Source organism: Triticum urartu, chromosome 7A (genome assembly GCF_056163025.1).
Source record: "Triticum urartu cultivar PI428250 chromosome 7A, HENAU_Tu73, whole genome shotgun sequence".
Classification (NCBI taxonomy): Eukaryota; Viridiplantae; Streptophyta; class Magnoliopsida; order Poales; family Poaceae; genus Triticum; species Triticum urartu.
In genome coordinates, this window is record NC_141879.1 from 107,642,648 (window position 1) to 107,665,708 (window position 23,061).

Here is a 23,061-nt window from a genome sequence, read left to right on the forward strand (position 1 = left end):
GGAAGGAGGCGCCGTTATAGATGTTCTCTTTAGCATACAAGTTTTCCCCTTTTAGAGGTAAGATTAAGGGTTTGAGCGACTCTGAAGAGGGCATGGCATGATGCGGTATGGGGAATTTCAACTTCCCGCCGGCATAGACCAGGGCCGGTGAGTTGAGATTCCACCCATTAACGACCAACATCACAATGATGAGACCAAAGCAATGCATTAATCAAGATCGAGTAGCTCCCATCGCCCAACCTCTCTAGGAGGCACTTTTTAAAAGAAGTAACTGAAATTAGTATATAACAGTAGACAACAACAAGTCGATAGTTCAGTAAGAAAGAAATAAAAACTATACCTGTAAATCTGTATCTATTAATTCATATCAGAACACTTTCTAAACCACTATACATGACAGAAGCAACTTGCACGCATAAAAACAGTGCGAAGTCCAAAAAAATACCTAATTGAGGAAAACGACAAGGACATAACAAATGATTGAGTGCGTCTTTCTTCCTTGGCCTGAAGCACCCGTTTTTGTGGAATTGCTGATGGATGACCGAATCGCTTCAATAGCACCTCCACCTCATTATCTTGGACTAGCGGCATCTCCCACTTCGCCATCTCAGCCTCCTACTCTTTCTTCTCAACTGTACGTACTTCCAATATGTCCTTCCATGTCTCCACCTATTTGTATACTGATTACAGACTCCCCATAAATCCTCATGTTAATGGGAGAAAATACGATAGATATGAGCCAATGGTCCAATCTACAATGGTGCAAATGAACTTCAGGGGGACTGGATCAATTCCGGTAGCCAAATTAAGGAAAGAAAAACACTATCCAATGTTTCTTTATGAAATGACCCAGTCCGATAAATGTTCATCTACTAATTTCTTCTTTTGGCCGTCTCTGCCATTTCATATATAATCTTCCAAGCCTACGTCCCAACCTAGGTCTCTAAAAGAAGAAGTAACATGAAAATACCTCAATAAATGCCAATCGTGCCCCTGATCTCCTCATCCTCCATTCTCAGAGACACAAATTTAATATTATGGAGAGTGTTGGGATTTAAAATGATGGTGAGGGTAAGGTTTTTATAACTGATTGGTTTCTCTGTTTGACTCCCTAGTGACAAACTGCGAACTATAGTGACGGTGAAATATGAAATCCTTAATTTTAATTTATATCAACTCTATCATCATATTTTTATATTGGCATTACGTTGCCGCAACGTAGCAACACCAGACAATATTAATTACTAGGGTCTCTTGGACGAAAAACGGGAAGAGCCATCATGCATGCTTTAGATAAACTAATGTTAGTATAGTAGGATCTGACTATCGTGTAGAAGGTCTGATTTTCAAGTAATTCAGCAACTGAATCTTATTTGATTTAGTCAACCAATTTTTAATTTTTTGCTAAGATTCCTGTGCTTTTTCATGGGGTGATTACAATCTCGTAATCTAGGCAAATTATGATACAACAGTCAGGGCCACATATTGAGACATCATGTACGCTTTCATATGGCAATACAACAACAATATATAGTCTTACAAAATAAGGGAGATGGCAAACATTTTTTTTAGCATGAGAAACACTATTAAGATGATGAGACTATTGAAGGTGAAATACTTTTTATATATGGAAACAGAACTATTTATTCACTTATTAAACACACATGCCGGCCATAATGTCTTGTTGCCATCTTTAGGAGGACAGTCCGTTTATTCATGGACACATGCCTGGCTAGTATTCCAAACATGGCCCAAGCCTACGATCTACTACATCTTGTTCATACATTGCCAAGATAAAAATAAGCTGACCCTTGTTGGCCATCTGGCACATAGTTTTCTACCCCGTCCATAACAGCTGCAACAGAACCCATCATCTGCTGCTCACTCCACATTGGCTGATGACCCACTTGTTGATTATATATGGAAGGGGAGCACTGAGCTTGGTTGTTCATGACTGTTGACGAGCTCGTCGGAGCCTGCAACTTAAAGCTTGGGTCATTGTTGAGGCCGGTGAAAGAAAGGGCTTGCCGGGTGACAGAACTATTATTTGCTGCCAATAGCTCATTGTCATGGAGCCTGACATCATTGATGCTGTAACGCTTTGTCCCTGACGATGCCTTTTTCTGTATTCTCTTGAAAAACTTTTGTGCATGGCTTGAAACTTGGACAGGGGTCTTAGTGGTGACGAAGTGCTTGGATATGTTTTTCCAGTCGCCACGGCCATAGACTTCCAGCCCATAAAGAAATGACCTGTGAACATAATGTTCAAAAGAATTGTTAGGTTAAATTGTTTACTGAAAGATGAATTGTGCAGTTGTTTTACTGAAGCAACTAATATAGATTGAAGCAAACTACCAATTTGACAGGTTCAAACCACTACAACAACGCATGCTTACTTTTTTTTATTTACGGGTACTGGATAGAATATATGTATATCAGAAATCCATAAGTGAACTAACATTTTGTAGACAACCAAAACATATTACAAATTCAAAATTATCGTACCTCTATTTTTCTGTAGTGAAACGACAATCATTACAGGTTATTGATCTGTTTGATTGCGACAAGACGTACCATATCGGAATTTAATGGCCTATTTTACTGCCTTTCTAATTTTTAATCAAGGTCCAATCACATAAAAAATTTAAGACAAAAAGTAAAGTAAGAAAGAAAGTTCATCAATATCTAATTTGCAGGGATTAGTATTTATCAAAAATATAAACTGTAAACGTCCAGATATACATTTAGTAAAGTGCAATATCAATTTAACATACCTGCCTCATTGAATTAATTCGCAGAGCTTAATTATCATATGTTGATTTTAAATAAAGAACAACTAAAACTACATGACAAGGAAGAATATAGGTATCGACTAACTTGTGTTCCTCTTTGGTCCAAAACTTTCGTTGATGTGCGGCAACAGCTGGTCGATCAACGGAAGTATTGTTCTCCAAGACCACCATCTTGTTCTTGTCTACCATCATCGGAGCCTCCTCCGTCTTCCGGATTCTTGTATCCTCCAGTCTGCAACGAAATGAAAATCCATTATCATCCATGGTTGTGTCCTCATCCTCTTGTGCCTCAAAGTTTTCATTAACAAGGCCGCCCATGCTGTAAATGGAAATTGACAGTGTCCAGTGTACATTTAGTAAAGTACAATATCATCACCAACATAAGCTACTGATCTCACATAATAAATATGCACAACATTCTTAATTGGTATATGTTCACTGAAAACAAACAACAATTAAAACTACATGACAAAGGAGAGCATGCAACCATGGACGAACCTGTGTTCCTCGTCAGTCCAAAAACCCCATTGATGTGTGGCAACAACTGGTTGGTCTATGGAAATATTGTTCTCCAACACCTCCATCTTGTTATTGTCTGCCATCAGCGGTGCCTCACCCGTCACCGTGATCCCCCTATTCTCCATAGGACAACCAAAGGACAATCCATTATTGTCCATGATTGTTGCTTCCTCTCGTACACCGAAGTTTTCATTCGCATGGTCGCCCATGGTGTACATACCGTGTGTGCTGCTAGCACCATTCTCCTCCATTGGTAGCTCATAGTTACCGTTGACAGGGTCACAAAAGGTGAAAATGTTTTGCGGGCTACCACTAGTAACATGGGTCCCCTCCCTCCATTGGGTCATATGCATTTCCACGGCGAGATTAATATAAAGATCTGTTACCTGTTTCATGGTCTTTGAAGGGAACAATGCATGGAGAGAATTCACGATGTAGTTGTGCTTCTTGTTCTTGTCATCGTTACTGTCATACATGATTTTGTTGGTATTGAGCCTAGCAATGAGTGAGCATGCCTCCTCTACCTCGGATGAGGTCCACCCCTGGTTGACTATTGGATCCATGAGAAAGTGGGTAGTTGACCGCTATAGAATTATGAGGAGTATGAACTATGAAGATGGGTTATAGCTTGGGGATGGAGACTGGGGAGTAAGATAGTGTATTTATAGCCCTCTTGTGTGCAGTCCTACTTTTGCTAATTAATTTGTCTCATTTATAGTTTGTCGGTCCATACTAAAGTAGATTGAACTATAGTTAAGATATTTAATTCTTATGACCCTATGAGGAACATCCCAAACTATTTTAAGTTGACCTTGACATTGTGTCTTTCTTTGAAAAAAAATCTTTTCTTATTTTGCCAATGCAAATAATTGCCACGGGCCTCCAAATATACTCAAGATTGCTAGAAACAACACACGCAGGCCTATTGAGTATTGAACAATTTCGGCGTAGATAGATAGGACACGCATCTTGTGCGCATGCATGACATGTGTTCTCATCTTCGAGTGCAAGACCCAAACCATGGTTTCTGCCGCTCTCAAATATGCAAAGCACACAGGATCTAATTCGGTTTTGGCTGCTAGTGACACGTACATCAAGGGAGTTTTATTGCATACACATTTGCAAATAATTGTTTAATATCTCCCCACAATAACTAGGCTACATATATGATTCACACATTACCAGCGAAGGTAATCATATCTTTTCTCTTAATTTTGGTGACCATTCTTCCCACATCCAACTTACGAAATTCCATCTATAGGCAGATTTCTTGGCTTAGGTCATTTAATGACACTTCATGGTAAAAAGATTCAATACACGGGCCAATCAATTGTGTACATATCTACATGTCTTTTTTATATGTATATATATAGATACAAATTAATAACCCATGAAATCAATAAATTTTACACACTTATCTTCCATCTCTCTCTCTCTCTCAAAATAATTTCGAGATTTCTACGTGATATACACAAACAGAGATGTTTTAAAATGGAAATAGGTTTTTTAAGTGCATGATGCATCGTCTAGCTATCATATGGGACCACGTGCATACTCATGCACTCATATGCCATGTTTCAGCCATGTTCATAAATGGCTTTTGCTTCGTAGTTTTAAACTCAGTTTTAATACTGTGTATAAGTTAATAAACTAGATTATAGAAAAGGCATCAATGATAACGGGCTTCACAACTGTATATTTTTTCTAATGAAGGAAAAAGATTAGAACGTTCGAGTATTAACTTTCAGCCAATTGTTACGCCAGATTGCTAACTGGTAAAATTATAGGAGGTTAAATTCTAACCGTAGCATTATGAAGCATGCCAACACCAAATCTACATCACTGGAGCAGGTAGTCCTGATAACTACAGTCGGGAAGTCGCTTGATGTTGCTTGAGATACCAGTGACAACAATTTGAAGCACAAACCTTCAACACGGAGAACAAGGCGAAGGCCAGGCGAGGGGACCCAACCTACCACGTTGATGATATAAGCTCCATACCATGACTTATCGACGAGAGTACCAGTGCCACAGTGGATCGATGTGGAAGCATTGTAGTTGACGACTCTCCCTCCCACCTCCACCGTTATGGTAGATATAAATTGTCTTTTTATCCAGTTTCAATTATTTTGCTCAATGGATTCTATCTTAAACATACATTTCTAACATAATAAAACTTTTTATTTCCTTATATTGAGCCAAAAAGGAGAAATAAATGGATTTCTAGTCAAATGCAGCAATTTGCAGAACTAGTCTGGGCTGCTTTTGTAACCGGATGGTGTTTTTGCAACAATCGAGGGTGTTGGTTCACTTTTGGTCCTCCTTTTCAAAAACATACACAAGCAAAACGACTACTGGTTTCACGTCAACAAGGCATATATTCGGTTTTTCATTTTCCAATTTTGTTTAAATATATTGTACAATTTTTTGTTTTAGTTTACCATCTTCACTTCCTTTTTATTGTTGATTCCCTTTCTTCTTAGTTTTTTTAATCATTTATTATGTAGCCTACATAGGGCACTCCCTTTATGTTTTGTTCTTTATTGTATCTTTTCCACTTGCTGATTTGTTCATTATTTTTGTTACGCATTCCTAAGGTAGTCCACAAACCTTTTATTATTGCTTCTAGTGTGTTGTCGAACAACCACATCAATATTTTTAAGATGGTGTGTGTGAAGTTATTTAATTAGTATTCAACATGGAAATTTGAAATATTTTAACTCATCAAGAATACTTTTTCACAAGGATGGATAATTTAGTTTTGTTGGATAAATGAACCCCTCTGATCATGAAACATTTTTTTGTCATATATAACTATTTTTTATAAACAAGGGGAACCAAATGCATTTCCACCTCACTCTATCGTCTGACACCTCTCTCCAAAGAAAGGTGCCTAAGATTCTTGCATAAGTGCCACCACCAGGTTCACTCTCCTCTAGGGGCCTTTCGGTGCCATTGAGGTGGGGGAACCCTTGTTGACATAACCGAATATTTTCTTTAGTAGAGTTATAAACAACTAAGATTTAATAGTATGTATGCTCTCAAACGAATCATGAAAATATGGTAATCCTATTGTCAAAATATGTCCGTGCATTAGTGTCATGGAATTGTCACGGCAGATGTCCTAATGTGAGGACTTAGTCGTGAGGCCAACGCATCTATGTGATAGCTTGAGAGGGGTTGAGCGGAATTGAGAGACGCAACACAAGACAAGGATTTAGGCAGCTTCGGGTCCCGGGAAACATTATCCGGTAATAACCCTACATGCTGTTTGTGGCTAGGTCTCATTATCATCACGAGAGAGTCGCCGGTAAAACGGCTCTTTTTGTCTAGCCCTTAAGATTCTTTCTTCTTCCTTATCCCTCTTTGGGGAAGCCTGCCCCTCCTTATATAAGTTAGAGGGGTGGGTTACATGTGGAGTCCTGTTAGGATTAGGACTAGTCTACCTTCTAATACAAACCCGATACAAATCCGAGTATTAACTCCTTGTAGGTAAATATTCCTCACGCCTTTCCTCTTAAACTGGCCGACCATTAACATAAACCGGCCTCTGGGCCTTGGGCCTTGTCATCCGTCTGTCCCGCCCGCTGGGTTACCAATGAGTCATAACGTTCAGACATGTTGCTTGTAAACCATCTCGTCAGGGCGGGTCGCCAGTGAATTGCCAAGTGTCAATTGGGTCTCAAGTAAACCGTCAAGCCCGGCCGGGTCATACCGCGGGGTATATCCCCGACAATTAGTAAAAAAACATGACACATCTTGTTGATAAAATCAAGAAACATACAACTAAAGATAGCTTTTCCTGTTTTTTTAGCACAACTTTTATGTTTTTGTCGAAGATTCTTACTTATTTTTGGTAAATTAGGTAAAGTACCTAGAATTAGGGTTTCTACTTCGAAAATATGTTTGTGTTTTAACGTCACACTCCCATCGGTCCGTCCCATGGACGAGATCGCGCACGCACACAGAAATGCCCTAACATGCTTCTAGCGACTGGAAGTTATTGGCTTGATTTTGTCGAGGCGAGTAGTTGGAGAGTTATTATACCAAAATCTAGATCCGTTAAGGAAGAATGATGTTTTATCAGTTGTAAATTGTTGTTACTGAACTCATTGAGAGTCTATTATAGTATTAGTATTAGAGAAATAAAATAGCTATGACCTTAAGACAAACCCCTAAATTAAGAAAGTGGGCCCATGGATCTTCCCACTCCAAAATTTCTAGGCATACTCTCACCTAAAGAGGTGAGGATTGCACTTCATCGGGTCGGAGAAAACAAGTTATGTTGTACCTTGGGTTGGCTTGCAAACAGATTTTCCTCCATTATCCTTGGGCTTCTTAGGCATTTCTAGATCTAGGTTGTGCTTGTCGCAAATAAAAAATTATAGTTGCTTCACTAGCATCTTTGCCTTCATAATGCATAAATCAATTTTTTTTGTTCATTTTGCAATGGTGATACGTTTTGTTGTCCCCAAAAGCTACACAAGAATAAAGATAGTTCAAAAATAAAAATTGTTGTAATATAAGTTATAACCATTACAAATAACCATTTTCCTGCATGTAACAATTGGTCCATATAAAATAAGAAGAATAAACATACGGTAACACTATTTATCCATATACCTAGATTTTTGTAAATTTGTCACTAGATTTTTGTTGGTGATACAAAAATGGACAATATAATTGTATATTGGTAAATATCTACATATACCTAATCCTAGGTACAAAAATATGTCAATCATGCATAGTAGTAGTATGTGTGGTCCGGGGTCCTTTGATCTACACAAATTTGAAGTGTCACCATAGCATCATGCCTCCGGTCCATCTGCACCGATGTCATATCCTCACCGGTCGCTTCCTATGCTGAAGCACGACCCAAATAATATGATGGAGGAAGTGCGCAAGAGCAGGCAACACTACATGGCCACAGGGTGTGGAAGGATGCTGATGAGAGAGATACGGCATGTGAGGATAATGCTTATTGGGAAGCATGCTCGATAGGGGAAGAGGAGGTGGTAGCTCATGAATATTTGAGGGTGCACAATTTTTTATCTACACGTGAACTTGTATGGGTTTTGACCCATCGACGAGTTTCTTCATCATTTAAAAGAGAAGCTTAAATACCATGGTGTAGAGCGAGGTTGGCGAGATGAGATTCCACCCATCAATGGCCAGCATCAGACTAAATTAACTGAAAGAGCATGGTCGCCCCATCTTTGGTTTTGGTAATTTATGACAATCCCTACGGACTAATGGTTGCTTAGAGATACTTGAAGGGTTTGTCCATAGGAAATTCTTGAAGATCATATGTTGGCTTGAAGGCAGGTTATTGATGACCAAGGTGTTATTCAAGGAGTTATCCAAAGAATGGTCATGTGAGAGTTGAGCCTATTGAAAGCATGTCTTGAAGAAGAAGATTATCTGAACACTCATGTTTACCTTCAAGACATCATCCATGGACAGTGAGAAGAAAAGGTTCAAGGTTGAGTTGTGCAAGTTCAATAGGAGCATCACTATGAGATCACATGCTTGAATCTTGCCATCCATTCTGGTGATAATGGACAAGTGAATATATGCCTATGAGATTATCTCCCATAGTGGTGTATGGGGGAGGAATTTACTAGTCTTCATCCAGGCAACACAATCAATAAAGGTGATCCAACTTGAGGAGGTCAAGATTGTCATCATCTAGCCAAGCTATTACCTTGATAGGTTTTCTATCTTACTATTCTAATGGTGTTAGTTCAAAGACCGGGTTATAGGATCAATATCCGTAATATCAAGGTGGGATCTCGAATGAGTAAATTAATCATATTGTTCGTAGAGAACTCAAACTTTGCATCCTTGGCATCATATTTCTTGGTTCTTGTTTGGCTTTCTATTTGTGAGTCTTAGAACCTGTGGTTATCTTCATGACAAGATCAAGTTCATCGAAAATGGGTTTTCCTATGCATCTTTAATTTTATTTTTTATATGATTTGTATTTCTCTAGTCGTTAGCGTTCTATCAAGCTTGAGTTTTTCGAAATTAGAGTTCATTTGCAAAAGTTATGAAAGTTCTAATTTTACATGTTTTCTGTAGTCTTTACCTGGTCTAGTTATACTGCTCGTGCTAGTGGTTGTACTGCTCCTTGGAGTGGACACAACTATGCACAGCTTGGCGGTTGTATTGTGTTCCTTGGCGGTTGTACCACTACTTTCTTGAGCGGTACTACCGAACCAACTACCGGTCCAACTACCATCCGAGAAGTGATTCCCTTGGGTTTGCCAGCGGTGCTCAGGCGGTGGCCTAGCGGTTGTTCTAGTTATTTTCATAATAACCGATAAAACCGGGCAACCGGACGGTTCTACCACTTTGTTCACCCTGGCAACCCTTGTAGCTGGGCCGCAGCTCCAAGTTTCATGCCTGTACCGCTCCAGTGTATTCTACACTATAACAGTTAGATTTGTGGGGGCCTATTTAAGGGGATCTTCTTCCCCAACGGTGCTCACATTTTTGGAGCACACTTTCTTCTCCATTGTTGAACTCCAAAAGCTTTGCCTTCTCTCTATCCCTCCCTTGAATCTTGCATCTTTTTTATAGAAAAGAGAGAGATGACCTGGATCTACATTTTCACCAATCCGTATCTCCTCTAAGTGAGGGGAGCCTTGTGGATCTAGATCTTGGAGTTCTTTGTGTTCTCCTCCTTTGTTCTTCCTTTGATATTCCTCCATAGCATTAGTTGTTTGGCGAGATTTGGGAGAGAAGGACTTGAGCACTCTATGTTCTTGCCATTGCATTTGGTGCATATGTTTGATTCATAGGAGTGAAAGTTAAGAAGCTGATTTTTACTCTTGGGTGCTTGGTAACCTAGAGCTTGTTCCTCTTGGGTGCTTGGGGGCCTGCATTTGGTGTTGTTGCAAACCTCAATCATTGTGGTGTAAAGCTTCGGGCAAGCTTTAGGAGCCTCCAATTAATTTGTGGAGATTACCCCTGGCAATTTGTATGGGTTCGGTAACCGCCATCGAGCATTTCTAATTGTAGGGGTTTGATGACTGCCCTCAAGGGTCCCTTAGTGGAGTCACGACACCTTGCATTGTGTGAGGGCATGGGGATAATACAGTGAACCATTGTGGCGCTTGGGAGCATTGTGCATCCACACCGCTCTAACGGAGATTATCATCCACAAGGGTATGAACTTCAGGATACATCCTCGTCCCCGCTTGCCTCGGTTATCTCTTATACCCGAGCCCTTTACTTATGCCCTTACTTTGATAGCATTCATGATTCGAGTTATATATCTTGATATCACATAGTTGTTTATCTTGTTTACCATAAGTTGTTGGTGCACATAGTTGAGCCAAGTTTTATTTAGGTTTTGTGCTTGATAAATTAAATGCTAGTTTTATACCGTATCTGTTCAAGCCTAAACCGTAATAATTCTAAAATGGCTATTCACCCCCTCCCCTCTTGACGAGATCCACGTCCTTTTAGTAATGCGGTAATTATGACCGCATAGCTTCCATCACTCAATCTTTCTAGGAGGCACCATTTAAAAGAAGTAACTTACATAACAAGATAACGGTAAAAAACAATAAATATATAATTAAGTAAGAGAAAAAAATAAATCTATAAATGTTTCTTTATTAAATCATATATGAACACTTGCTTAATCACTATACATGACAGAAGCACCATGCATATCCAAAAATAGTGCAAGGACAAAAGAATATCTAGCTGGGAAAAACGACAAGGACGTAAAGAATGATTGAATATTTATTGCTTCCTTGGTCCAAAGCGCATGTTTTTTTGGCATTGGTGATTGCGGACCGAACTTCTTCCTAGCACCTCCAACTCATTATCTCGACTAGCGACAGCTCCCGCATCTTCATCCGTGACTCCAACTCATTCTACTCAACTACATACCTATACTTCCAATATGTCCTTACATGTCTCCTTCTATTAATATTCTAATTGAAGAGTCCCCATAAAATTTCTTGGTAATCAAAGAAATAAGAATTATCCGAGCCATCAATTCAAGTTAGAATAGCATAGTTGAACTTTAGGGGAATTGGCTCAACTCACACGGTAAAAGGAATGAAATAAAAACACTATCCAATGTTTCTTTATGAAAAGACCGGTTCCCATAAATGCCCATAACTCCATATACCAATTTCTTCTTTTGGCCATCTCGTCCATTTAGTTTATATTCTCCCATGTGCGCATCCCAACCCAAGGTCTTGAGAGAAAAAAGAACGCGAATGACAACTTTTAAGTTGTTGTTTACATCTTGTTTGTAACATATATATTCGAGGCTTTTAGTGAATTCAACATTCACATCCAGTATACAACCATATTATGAAGAGTGGCAGAAGCAAAGTACATTGGTCTGAACTCTATGGACAAATCCTAAGCCAGAGGCCTCGAAAATCCACTCCCTAACCATTCCTTTTTAAAGGGTTTCCCGTTCTCGTGCCACCGCCATCTGATAAATTTAGGTCCCCTTGTCTCTGGCTTCCATCTTGGCGCTAAGAGGTGGCAGACCTCGGATCTCCAAGACTTCTATGTTCTTCGTCAATGGAAGTTTCATTTTCCCAGAATGTATCCTAATTTTGGCCTAATTCTTCTTCTGATGACCGATTCAACCTCTGATAAAAAAGATAGACCGTGGTTCTATTTCATCTCTTCAACAAGTTTAGTAATAAGCATAACGGCCCTATTGTTCCGATGGAGAGAAGAACCTATAAATAGCTTTTGGGGAAATTTCCAAACGAACAATTTCAACGAAATCTTTCAATTTCTAATTTAATTATGTTCAACTTTATGTATTCATCTATCCGTATAGTACATTGAATGTACAAAAATGGCTATAACAGGGTTTCTGTTATTTGTATTAACAGCTACTCTAGGGGGAATGTTTTTATGTGATGCTAACGATTTAATAACTATCTTTGTAGCTGCAGAATGTTTTAGTTTATGTTCCTAACTATTGTCTGGATATACTAAGAGAGATCTACGGTCTAATGAGGCTACCACTACTAGGAAAAGGGCTATAGATGATATGGCCACTAATGGTGCACCAGACATGTGGTGCGCCATTAGTATATACTAATGGCGCACCACATCCACGGTGCGCCATTAGTAACAAATTTTCTTTTCATTTTTTTTTCAAAACTAGTAATGGCGCACCAGTGGATAGTGCGCCATTACTAGTTTCACCACATCCACGGTGCGCCACTAGTAAATTTTTTTCAAATTTTTTTATTTATGTTTTCAAAACTAGTAATGGCGCACTGTCAACTGGTGCACCATTACTAAGTTTTTTTCAAAAAAAAATTCAGAATTTGTTTTATTTTTTTTCAAAACTAGTAATGGCCCAAAACTTCCATCGAATGCACCCCCCCGTGGACCGCCTTTTCAGTTAAAAATAAATAAAAGAAATTGATGGAAATGTCAAAAAAACAAAAGAAAATAAGTTTCCCATGTGATATGTGGTCTAGTTGTTGGGAAAATTTACAAATATGAATTTCGACTTTATTTGCAAAATCTCTCTGGAATTTGTAAAATGGGCATAACTTTTGCATATGAACTCGGATTAAAAAGTTTTCTATATGAAAAATCGTCTACTCGAAAAGTTACATCCAAATTTAACGGGAAAACCCCGTTAAACATTTTCAAAATCCCCAAAAACCTAACAGAAAAAAGTCACGGGGCTTTTAAGATCCGAAGGCAAAAAAATTCAAAAAATTTCAAACTTACCAGTGGCGCACCGTATGCCAGGTGCGCCACTAGTAACAGAAAAAAAATTGGTTTCAAAATTTTTTTTGAATTATTTTTCAAAATATGATACGTAATATGACCGGGAAGTTTGAAATATTTTTTCAAAATTTCATCATACTCATGAACTAAGTCGTAGACATCAGCAAGGGTTAATAGGATTGATATGATAGATATATCAACAAGTGCCTATGAAGTGAGGTGGTGTAGTGTGAGGATGGGTGACCTTCTGGGAAGTTTGACCACAGAGTGCGATTTGACTTGAGATTAAGCCATAGTGACCCGAGATTAAGAAAAAAAATTAAATTTTTTTTGAAAAATATTGCTACTAATGGCGCACTCCTGCGTGGTGCGCCATTAGTGGCGTGGTGCTAGTGGCGCACCTGTAGTGAGCCATTAGTAGCGAAAACATGACTTGGGTTTAAGCTTTCCCCAGCCCCTTTTCATCAATGGACTCCTGACGTCTATGAAGGAGTGTGGTTTGTTCGACAAATTCCTACCTCTACAGTGATCATCATAGTTTTGTGAGAATTAATTTTCTCTTGTTCTTTTGGCGGTGCCATGAGGTTAGAGAGTTTTATGTCCACGTAGATCCAATTATTTGGACCTGATGTGTTATGTTGTTGTGTCAAGCTTTTTTGTTGGTCTGATTCTTTGTGAATGTGAAATCTTTCATCGACATCATGATGAAGATATAGTGATTTGACGGCTTGCACTTCTAGGGGATCATCCCCGGCCCAAGTACGTTCATCCATCAAGGCTTACCATCTTTCTAGGTGGGCTACTCAAGGCATTTTGAAAAACCATTATTGGTAATGTTCATGTGGGTGAAAGAAGGACAACATCGTTGCTCCAGTCCAATTGAAGCCTCTTTACCGAAGTCTTTGGAATATTTCTTCGAGCAGAAATTGATACCGTGAAGAAGGTGATTTCAAGAAATTTCATTGTAATTCTTAGTCATAGAAGTTACTTTGTATTTTCTTGGATTTTAGGTCAAAATTACTTTACCTGTAATTGTTATGAGTATGAATAAAGTTATAGGTGTTTCCAGAAAAAAGCCATTCCTTTGTATGTGTTTCTCTAAGTCGATACTTCCAAAGATTATCCTCTGGTACTAATGAGCCACATGGGGTTATTCATACTCGGAGAACAAACCTAGTTTGAACAGTTTGGAGCCATTTTTTTGTTTCAGGACAACTGTGCCATTTCACTTTGAAACACACTTAGATAACTAGATATTTCATTGATTAAAAAGTGTTGCTAGAAATTCGCTTGCTAAATTGAGGCCATGTTCAGGACAAATTTTGGGTGGAGTCATTCTCAGAACTACCATTGAACATTGACCCGTAACTTCCTTTCTTTGGCAACATGTCGTCCCCATGGGTCTCCCATTTCGTTCCTGGCGGCAGCCACAGGGTGGTTGTCGATGCAACAAACCCTGAGTTTGTTGACCAACCATGCACATGCACAACATCAAGACTGAAGCACCAGCTGAAAACAGAGATTGGAAGACCAAGAGAATTGAAGAACCAACATGCAGCTCAGGAGAACCAAGACTGAGCCTAGGAAGCAGGATATCAAGAAGAGAAGGGCCTCCCTTGCTGGGCAGGCGAGCTCGGCAACGGGCTAGGCCACCACCAGAAGCAAAGCAACCAAGGCTCCCCAGCAGAGCCTGCCAGGGCTCGCGGGGGTAGAACCGCCCAACCAACCACTCAAGCATGACCCACATCATCAACCAGTGCGGTGTCAAGCCGCAAGATGATTAAGTGGTAGCCATTTGCCACATGGCAGCCATTTCCTACAAAGAAGCCTATAGATGACACCCGTCCTGCGACGTGTCAAGAGAGAAGGAGCAGAGCTGGCAAGATAGCCCGGCAGGCCTTGCCGGGCGCCCAGTGATGTGACACTAAGCGGTGCTTTAATGCACCCTGTCAGCCCACAGAGTTAGCTATGATAGCACTGTTTGTTATCATATTAGTGGATAATCACCACTTTGCCATTGTGGTGACCCCTTAATCTATAAAAGGAGGCCCATGACACTCGTAGGGGGGGGGGTTAGAAGGTTGGAAAATTAACAACCCCAAGCCACCACATACACGTAGTAGCCGCAGGCAAACCTTGCCGAGAAAGTGTACTACGCACCACCACATCCATTCTTCCATCAATCCACTAAAGCAGGAGTAGGGTCTTAAGCCTCGCAGCGACCCAAACCTGGGTAAATCAATTGTGTGCTCTCTGCCGCGCAGTCGTACGCTGGTCTGCTCTTTGTGCAACGCGTCGTCCCCCTGCCGAACCAGCAAGGGGCCACCCGGTCCCATAGGTCGCCGCGGAAATCCCTCGACATCTTTGGCGCGCCAGGTAGGGGGAGCGCTTGCGTGAACCTGAAAGTGCACGTTGCACGTCATCTTCATCGCCATCTTCATCTTTGATAGAGCCATTGACCATGGAGCCCAAGAAGAAATCTGGCACTTCAGCTCACCTTTCCACCTCAATGGCTTCCCCACCCGCGGCCTCCAACTCTGCTGGGAACACGGGATCTCGTGAGGATGTGGATGCCGCTAGGGGAATGGTTGGAGCGGGTGGCACCATTACCGCCGCCCCCGCGGCCGAACGGGAGCCATAACTAACAGAGGAGAACAACATCAGCAGCGTCTCGGCGGTCAAGCTCCGCATGGTACGGGCGAGGGGGTCACTCCATCTGTGCCCCCTCCTCTCGTCGACGAGCACAACCGTGGCAACGGGGCTCGGTCCAGGGCGAACCATCGCCTTCCGGTCGCCCCCATCACGGGAGCGGCCATGACACACGCGCCTCCTCCCGGATGAGACAACCAGGCTGCTCCGCTCAACAGAGCTACTGATCTTCGAGCACCACCATCGCGCGACCCCGCTGGTGGTCCCCCCACTTCAGCGTGGGCGCAACGCCGACGCTGTCACCGGTGGCACCACCCAGAGCCAGGTGACGGTGCGGTCGACGTCATCGACATCCATGCCAAGCACGGCCACGAAGGCCATGGCGCGAGCGCAGTTATTACTGAGGTTCCCGGCAGCAGCCGAGCAGATGGATGAGTGGCGCACCACCATCCAAAGCCTGATCGGTTTTGCCGAAGCTGGGGGCTCAAGATGAGCTAGCCCACTGCAACCTCCCCAAGCAACAGCCACCGCCCACACCGGTAGCCGTACGAAGGGGGCCATCCCTACGGTTCAGTCCCTGCCACGGCAGTCGGCGAGGAAGCGGCAGAATCAAGACCTTGACGACGTCTCTATGGCCTCTTCTAACCCTCGAGCATGTCCAGGCCAACGTCAAACCTCGGAAGACAGGCAACGGGAGGACGTGCGCACCATCATCGAGCGGCGCCGCAATGATCCCCGCCAGGCCGACGGGTGCAACGGTCTCAATGTTGACGAGCCTGCACTCGGTGTTGGCGGGTGCCTACCCTTCGAGGTTGGCTGCCTTTCCTTTACACGAGAGCTGCGGCAAGTCCGTTGGCCGTCCGTTCACACGTTCAAGCCAGAGATACCTAAGAAATACGACGGGAGGCTGAAGCCGACAGAGTTCCTGAGCATCTACACCATCGATGTTCAGGCTGCCGGGGGAAGAGATGAGAAGGTGTTTGCCAATTACTTCCCTTCGGCCCTCAAGTCCAATGTGAGGTCTTGGCTGATGCACCTACCGGAGAACTCCATTTCGTCATGGGCAGACCTGTGCCACTAGTTCATCGGTGCCTTCACCAGTGGCCACCAAGAGCCCGGCAGACCCAGCGACCTGCAGCTTCTCCAGCAGAAGGAAGGAGTAATCCTCCGTAAGTATTTACGGAGATTCAGTAGAGTTCATAGTAATATTCCAAATATCCATCCGACAGCTGTTATAGCAGATTTCCAGTCTAATGTGCGCAACCGCCGCATTCGTTCCAAAATGAACGTGTGGTTGCCCAAGACTGTAAAAGAACTATATACACTAGTGGATAAATGTTCCCGGATGGAAGAAGGAAGGAAGCTACCCGGAGAGGAAGATTGCATTAATGTTGATTCAGAGGATGAGGATGAATCAATGCTACCTCTTGAGCATGCGTTGGTTTTCCCTTAGAGAGGAAAGGGTGATGCAGCAAAGCAGCGTAAGTATTTCCCTCAGTTTTTGAGAACCAAGGTATCAGTCCAGTAGGAGACCACGCATGAGTCACCTCGTACCTACACAAACACGTAAGAACCTCGCAACCCACGCGATAAAGGGGTTGTCAATCCCTTCACGGCCACTTGCAAGAGTGAGATCTGATTGAGATAATAATAATAATATAAATATTTTTGGTATTTTTATGATATAAATTGAAAGTAAAGATTGCAAAATAAAATAGATTGGAAACTTGTATGATGGAAAATAGACCCGGGGGCCATAGGTTTCACTAGTGGCTTCTCTCAAGATAGCATAAGTATTACAGTGGGTGAACAAATTACTGTCGAGCAATTGATAGAATTGAGCATAGTTATGAGAATATCTAGGTATGATCATGTATATATGAAGGAAATATGCCCTAGAGGCAATAATAAAGTTATTATTTATTTCCTTATTTCATGATAAATATTTATTATTCATGCTAGAATTGTATTAACCGGAAACATGATACATGTGTGAATACATAGAAAAACAGAGTGTCACTAGTATGCCACTACTTGACTAGCTCATTGATCAAAGATGGTTATGTTTCGTAGCCATAGACAAAGAGTTGTCATTTGATTAACGGGATCACATCATTAGGAGAATGATGTGATTGACTTGACCCATTCCGTTAGCTTAGCACTTGATTGTTTAGTTTGTTGCTATTGCTTTCTTCATGACTTATACATGTTCCTATGACTATGAGATTATGCAACTCCCGTTTACCGGAGGAACACTTTGTGTGCTACCAAATATCACAACATAACTGGGTGATTATAAAGGTGCTCTACAGGTGTCTCCAAAGGTACTTGTTAGCGTATTTCAAGATTAGGATTTATCACTCTGATTGTCGGAGAGGTATCTCTGGGCCCAATCGGTAATACACATCACTTAAGCCTTGCAAGCATTGCAACTAATGAGTTAGTTGCGGGATGATGTATTACGGAACGAATAAAGAGACTTGCCAGTAACGAGATTGAACTAGGTATTTAGATACCAACGATCGAATCTCGGACAAGTAACATACCGATGACAAAGGGAATAACGTATGTTGTTATGCGGGTTGGCCGATAAAGATCTTCGTAGAATATGTAGGAGCCAATATGAGCATCCAGGTTCCGCTATTGGTTATTGACCGGAGACGTGTCTCGGTCATGTCTACATAGTTCTCGAACCTGTAGGGTCCGCACGCTTAAAGTTCGATGACGGTTATATTATGAGTTTATATGTTTTGATGTACCGAAGGTAGTTCAGAGTCCCGGATGTGATAACGGACATGACGAGGAGTCTCGAAATGGTCGAGACATAAAGATTGATATATTGGACGACTATATTCGGACACCGGAATGGTTCGGGGGGTTATCGGATATATATCGGAGTACCGGGGGGTTACTGGAACCCCCCGGAGGTTATTGGGCCTCATGGGCCCAATTGGTGGAAGAGGAGAGGCGGCCAAGGGGCAGCCTCGCGCCCCTCCCCTCCCAAGTCCAAATTGGACAAGGAAGGGGGGCTGCGCCCCCCCTTTCCTTTCTTCCTCTTTCTCCTTCCCTCTCCTCTCCTACTCCAACATGGAAGGGGGGAGTCCTACTCCCGGTGGGAGTAGGACTCCTCATGGGGCGCGCCAAGGGTCGTCGGCCCCCTCCCCCTCCTCTACTCCTTTATATACGGGGAGGGAGGCACCCCTAGAGACACGACAATTGATCCCTTGGATCTCTTAGCCGTGTGCAGTGCCCCCCCTCCACCATAATCCACCTCGGTCATATCATAGCAGTTCTTAGGCGATGCCCTGCGTCGGTAGAACATCATCATCGTCACCATGCCGTCGTGCTGACGGAACTCTCCCCCAAAGCTCGGCTAGATCGGAGTTCGAGGGACGTCATCGAGTTGAACGTGTGCAGAACTCGGAGGTGCCGCGCGTTCGGTACTTGATCGGTCGGATGGTGAAGACGTACGACTACATCAACCGCGCTATGCTAACGCTTCCGCTTTCGGTCTACGAGGGTACGTGGACACACTCTGCTCTCCCGTTGCTATGCATCACCATGATCTTGCGTGTGCGTAGGAATTTTTTTGAAATTACTACTTTCCCCAACAATATAGGCATCACGTCCGTGACAAGTAGACCGACTCCTGCCTGGATCCTCTTTAGGTCTATGAGGGTACGTGGACACACTCTCCCCTCTCGTTGCTATGCATCACTAATACGTCTCCGTCGTATCTATAATTTTTGATTGTTCCATGCCAATATTATACAACTTTCATATACTTTTGGCAACTTTTTATACTATTTTTTGGACTAACATATTGATCCAGTGCCCAGTGCCAGTTCCTGTTTGTTGCATGTTTTATCTTTCGGAGAATATCCATATCAAACGGAATCCAAACGGGATAAAAACGGATGGAGCTTATTTTTGGAATGTTTGGAAAATTCCAGAAGAAAAATCCACGCGAGATGGTGCCCGAGGTGGCCACGAGGTAGGGGGCGCGCCCCTGACCCTCGTGTGTAACACCCCAAAATTGTAACCATGATTTATTAATTAAATTTTTTTCGTGGTAAATTAAATTTTTATTTTCTGGATTTCCTTTGGTTTCGGAACCACTCTTTTCCCCTGAATTATGGAGTTTTTACCCCAAGTGAAAACTTTCCAAAGATATTGTTGGACTTGTATATCTTCCCAAGACCATTTATTTTTATCAGTGGAATTATTTTTACAATTATTTTCCCTGAGCTTTATTTCTTTAAAAATGAGTTTTCATAAGTTTTAGGGTCCCATTTGCACTACAACCCTTTCAAATACTTCTTTAAAATTCCCACCAAAATTTGGGGATGTCATGTGATGTTCCCGCATCACTTTTATGCAAAAACCTCTTTTAGTCATTTGAAAATTTTGAGCCCTACCTCAAGTTTTCAAATCTGGATCAGTTTGTGCTTTGCAATGCAACCTTTTTAAATATTTCTTTAAAAATTCCACCAAAGTAGGGAGATGTTAGTAGGAGTATATAATTCAACTTTATGCAAAAACCCACTGGTGTTCTTTGGAAAATTTGAGCAAATCATCCTCTTTTGCTCTCTGGTCCAGTTGGGTGTTTTCTACTGCAACCACATTTTATCTTGCCCTATTTCCCTTGATCTTTCTCCTGCTTGTAAACCACCGTACCAAACCCTTAAGTCTAGGAGATTGGACCCATTGGAGTATTTTTGGTCCATGCAATAATGACTTTCATTTTCCGGTCTTGCCAAACTAACCTTGCCACCATCACCTACATCCAAAGAGACCCCAAACTGGAGCCTTTGGCCAGCAGAAGAGATGCCTAGATACCCTTGACATTTCATCAACCAGGTTGGGAGCATGGCTAGTTTTGGCATGCTTTTAGACTTGCATTAGGAAGTTGCTCTAATGACCTTACCAGCATGTCTATTAGCTCTCTCATAATCATTAGCCTAGTTCTGTTTACTTGCAGAAGCATTAGAGAGGCCTAGAACGCGCTGGCATTGCGTCGAGCACCTGGCGTGCGTGCTCTGGGCGCGCCCAGAGCGCACGTTTTGCACGCGCGCGCAACCGAGCCGCCGCGTCTTGCCCCCTGGCCTCCGCTCGCCCGCAGGGCCGCGCCTCATCCTCATCCACTCGCCAGAACCCTCCAAACCACCCCTGGCGCCCTACAGCACCGCCGTCAGAGCCCCTTGGCGGCACACCGGCGTCCACAGCACGCCCCTGCCATGGACAGCGCCGCCCGAGCCACAGCCGCGCGCCAGCTCGCCCTTGAGGAGCACGAGCTTATCCACGAGCACGTCCGGTAGCACCCGTCGTCGCCACGCACCCCCTGGCTACAGAACGGCGGTTCGCCGTTCCTATCCACGGCCGCCGTTGGAACCAACCTCAACCGCTATAAATAGGGACCCCCGAGCTCATCCAAACCCCCAGGCAATCTCAGGCCATCCCTATAGAGCTCCCATAGCCAGCAATCGATGTGGGAAGGCCGTCCTCCTTGTTTCCGGCAGTTCGGCTGCCGCCACACTCCGGTGACATGCGTCGCGAGCAGAGCCTCCCCAGTCCATCCAGTACCACCGTTCGACTCCCCTTGACCTTGCGGAGCCACCCCACCTCTCTAACTCGACCGGGAGCCACCGTAGCTCGAGACCCCAATTGTTCCCGAAGCCACCGTCCGCCGCGGAGCTAGCCGCCGGCGACTCCCTTCATCCCCGCCAGCCCTTCGACCACTGGGAGGACCGCCCTGGACTGGCGGATCCATCCCTGCCCTCGGAACCCCGTAGGGAGCCGCCGTTCGTCGACGGCGATCGCCAAAGCCCCGCCCCCGCTCGGACAGAGGAGGAAGGAGGCGCGGGCGACTGGTCAAACCTGACAAGTGGGCCCAAGGGACCCACTGTCAGCGACACAGCAACGGCCCCCGCTGGTTTAAGTGGAGACGTATTCCACCGAATACGTCTTCGCTAAGTGAAAAGCGTAAGCTCCCCGAAACGTTTTATTTTTCTGATTTTTATTAACAACAGATTTTGACTAAACTTTGACTGGCTATAACTTTTTGAATATAAGTCCAATTGACTTGATTTTTTTTTCTGTTGTTTCTCAAATTTGGTCTAGTTTATTTTCATATTTATTTGAAAAAAATTCAAACAACTTTTCTGTACTGTTTTGAAACTATGTGTTAATTTTAAATTTTCGCAAAATAGGATTTTTGAAGAAGAAGGCAACTTTCAAAAAGTGCACCCCACTTGCATACACTTGAAGGCAAGCATTCTGAACCCCGGCATAATATTTTTTGTGTGTCATTTGATGCAAATACGGCACCACCTTGACGCGAAGTATTCGGAATTTTATGTGGTGTCACGATCGTATTCATGAGTGCATAATGCTGATTCCTTGCTGTTGGGATTTTGATATGCTTCTGATAGTGACCACCCTCGTATGCCTTTCATGCCTACCGGAAGGAATCCGGGAAAGCCTCTGTCTTGGGTAGACACGAGCTTGTCCCTAATCCTTCGTCGAGACGGTTATGTCCGGTAGGGCATGGGGAGGTATGATGAGTGGTGATTCTGTCTGATTAGGTGAAATATATTCCTTATACTTATCATGTAGGAAATACTTTAACCTCCTGAGTCGACCATAGATCGAGTCTTGTTCCAGTAACCCCCATACTTGTTTCGTACTACCATTTGTCCCTGCCATAGGTAGGGTATGGTTCTAAGTTGTCAACCCCTTCCTAGGACACACCGTACAGAGAGGCCATGGTGGAAGATACCGGCTGCATCCGGTAGGCATGCCACCTGGTCCGGGGGCATGGGTGTTTCCGGTTGGGACCGAGAGGGAGGAACCCCTTAGAGCGCGCGAATATAAATTTGATTCCATGCTAGTCGAGGTTGTAGCCTCCCCACTTAGAGTTTCTCTTAACGAGTGTCGTGGGTGATTCCAAACACCGGTAAGTTAGGCTGGTGTGTGCGGTCAGGTGTGTTTTCGATTAAAAGACCGTAGACGGAATTAGTTCCAATGGACTAAAGGAATCCGTTGCTCGTGGGTAAAGAGTACTCCCTCTGCAGAGATTATATCTATTTGAATAGCCGTGTCCATGGTTAAGGACTACAGTCTGGGATGGGTCAAGTGTTGGTCTTCGGAGGAAAGATTGCTAAACCAAAACATGGATCATGACTTGTGACTCATGATGATTATGATTACTGTTATTATGGAATAACCATCTACATTATTTGAATATCCCTGGGACGGCTCTACCTCCTGGATATTCACTGTGATTGTTCTCATATAAGCCCTTTATGTGGTGTCGCGGAGACGCCTGACTGTGGCATGATTGTTATCCATTTACTTTATAAGC

The 23,061-nt window shown here is 43.0% G+C and overlaps 1 protein-coding gene across 1 annotated transcript; it reads right to left on the reverse strand.

Annotated features, from left to right (window-relative positions):
• Positions 1-1,603: 1,603 nt before the first annotated feature.
• On the reverse strand, positions 1,604-3,950 carry LOC125531968 (uncharacterized). The gene is made up of 3 exons (XM_087534977.1): positions 3,291-3,950; positions 2,878-3,024; positions 1,604-2,250 (listed from the first exon to the last, which is right to left on the reverse strand). The coding sequence occupies exons 1-3, from the start codon at positions 3,872-3,874 to the stop codon at positions 1,779-1,781; spliced, it is 1,203 nt and encodes a 400-aa protein (XP_087391103.1). The 5' UTR covers positions 3,875-3,950; the 3' UTR covers positions 1,604-1,778.
• Between the last annotated feature and the right edge of the window lie 19,111 nt (positions 3,951-23,061).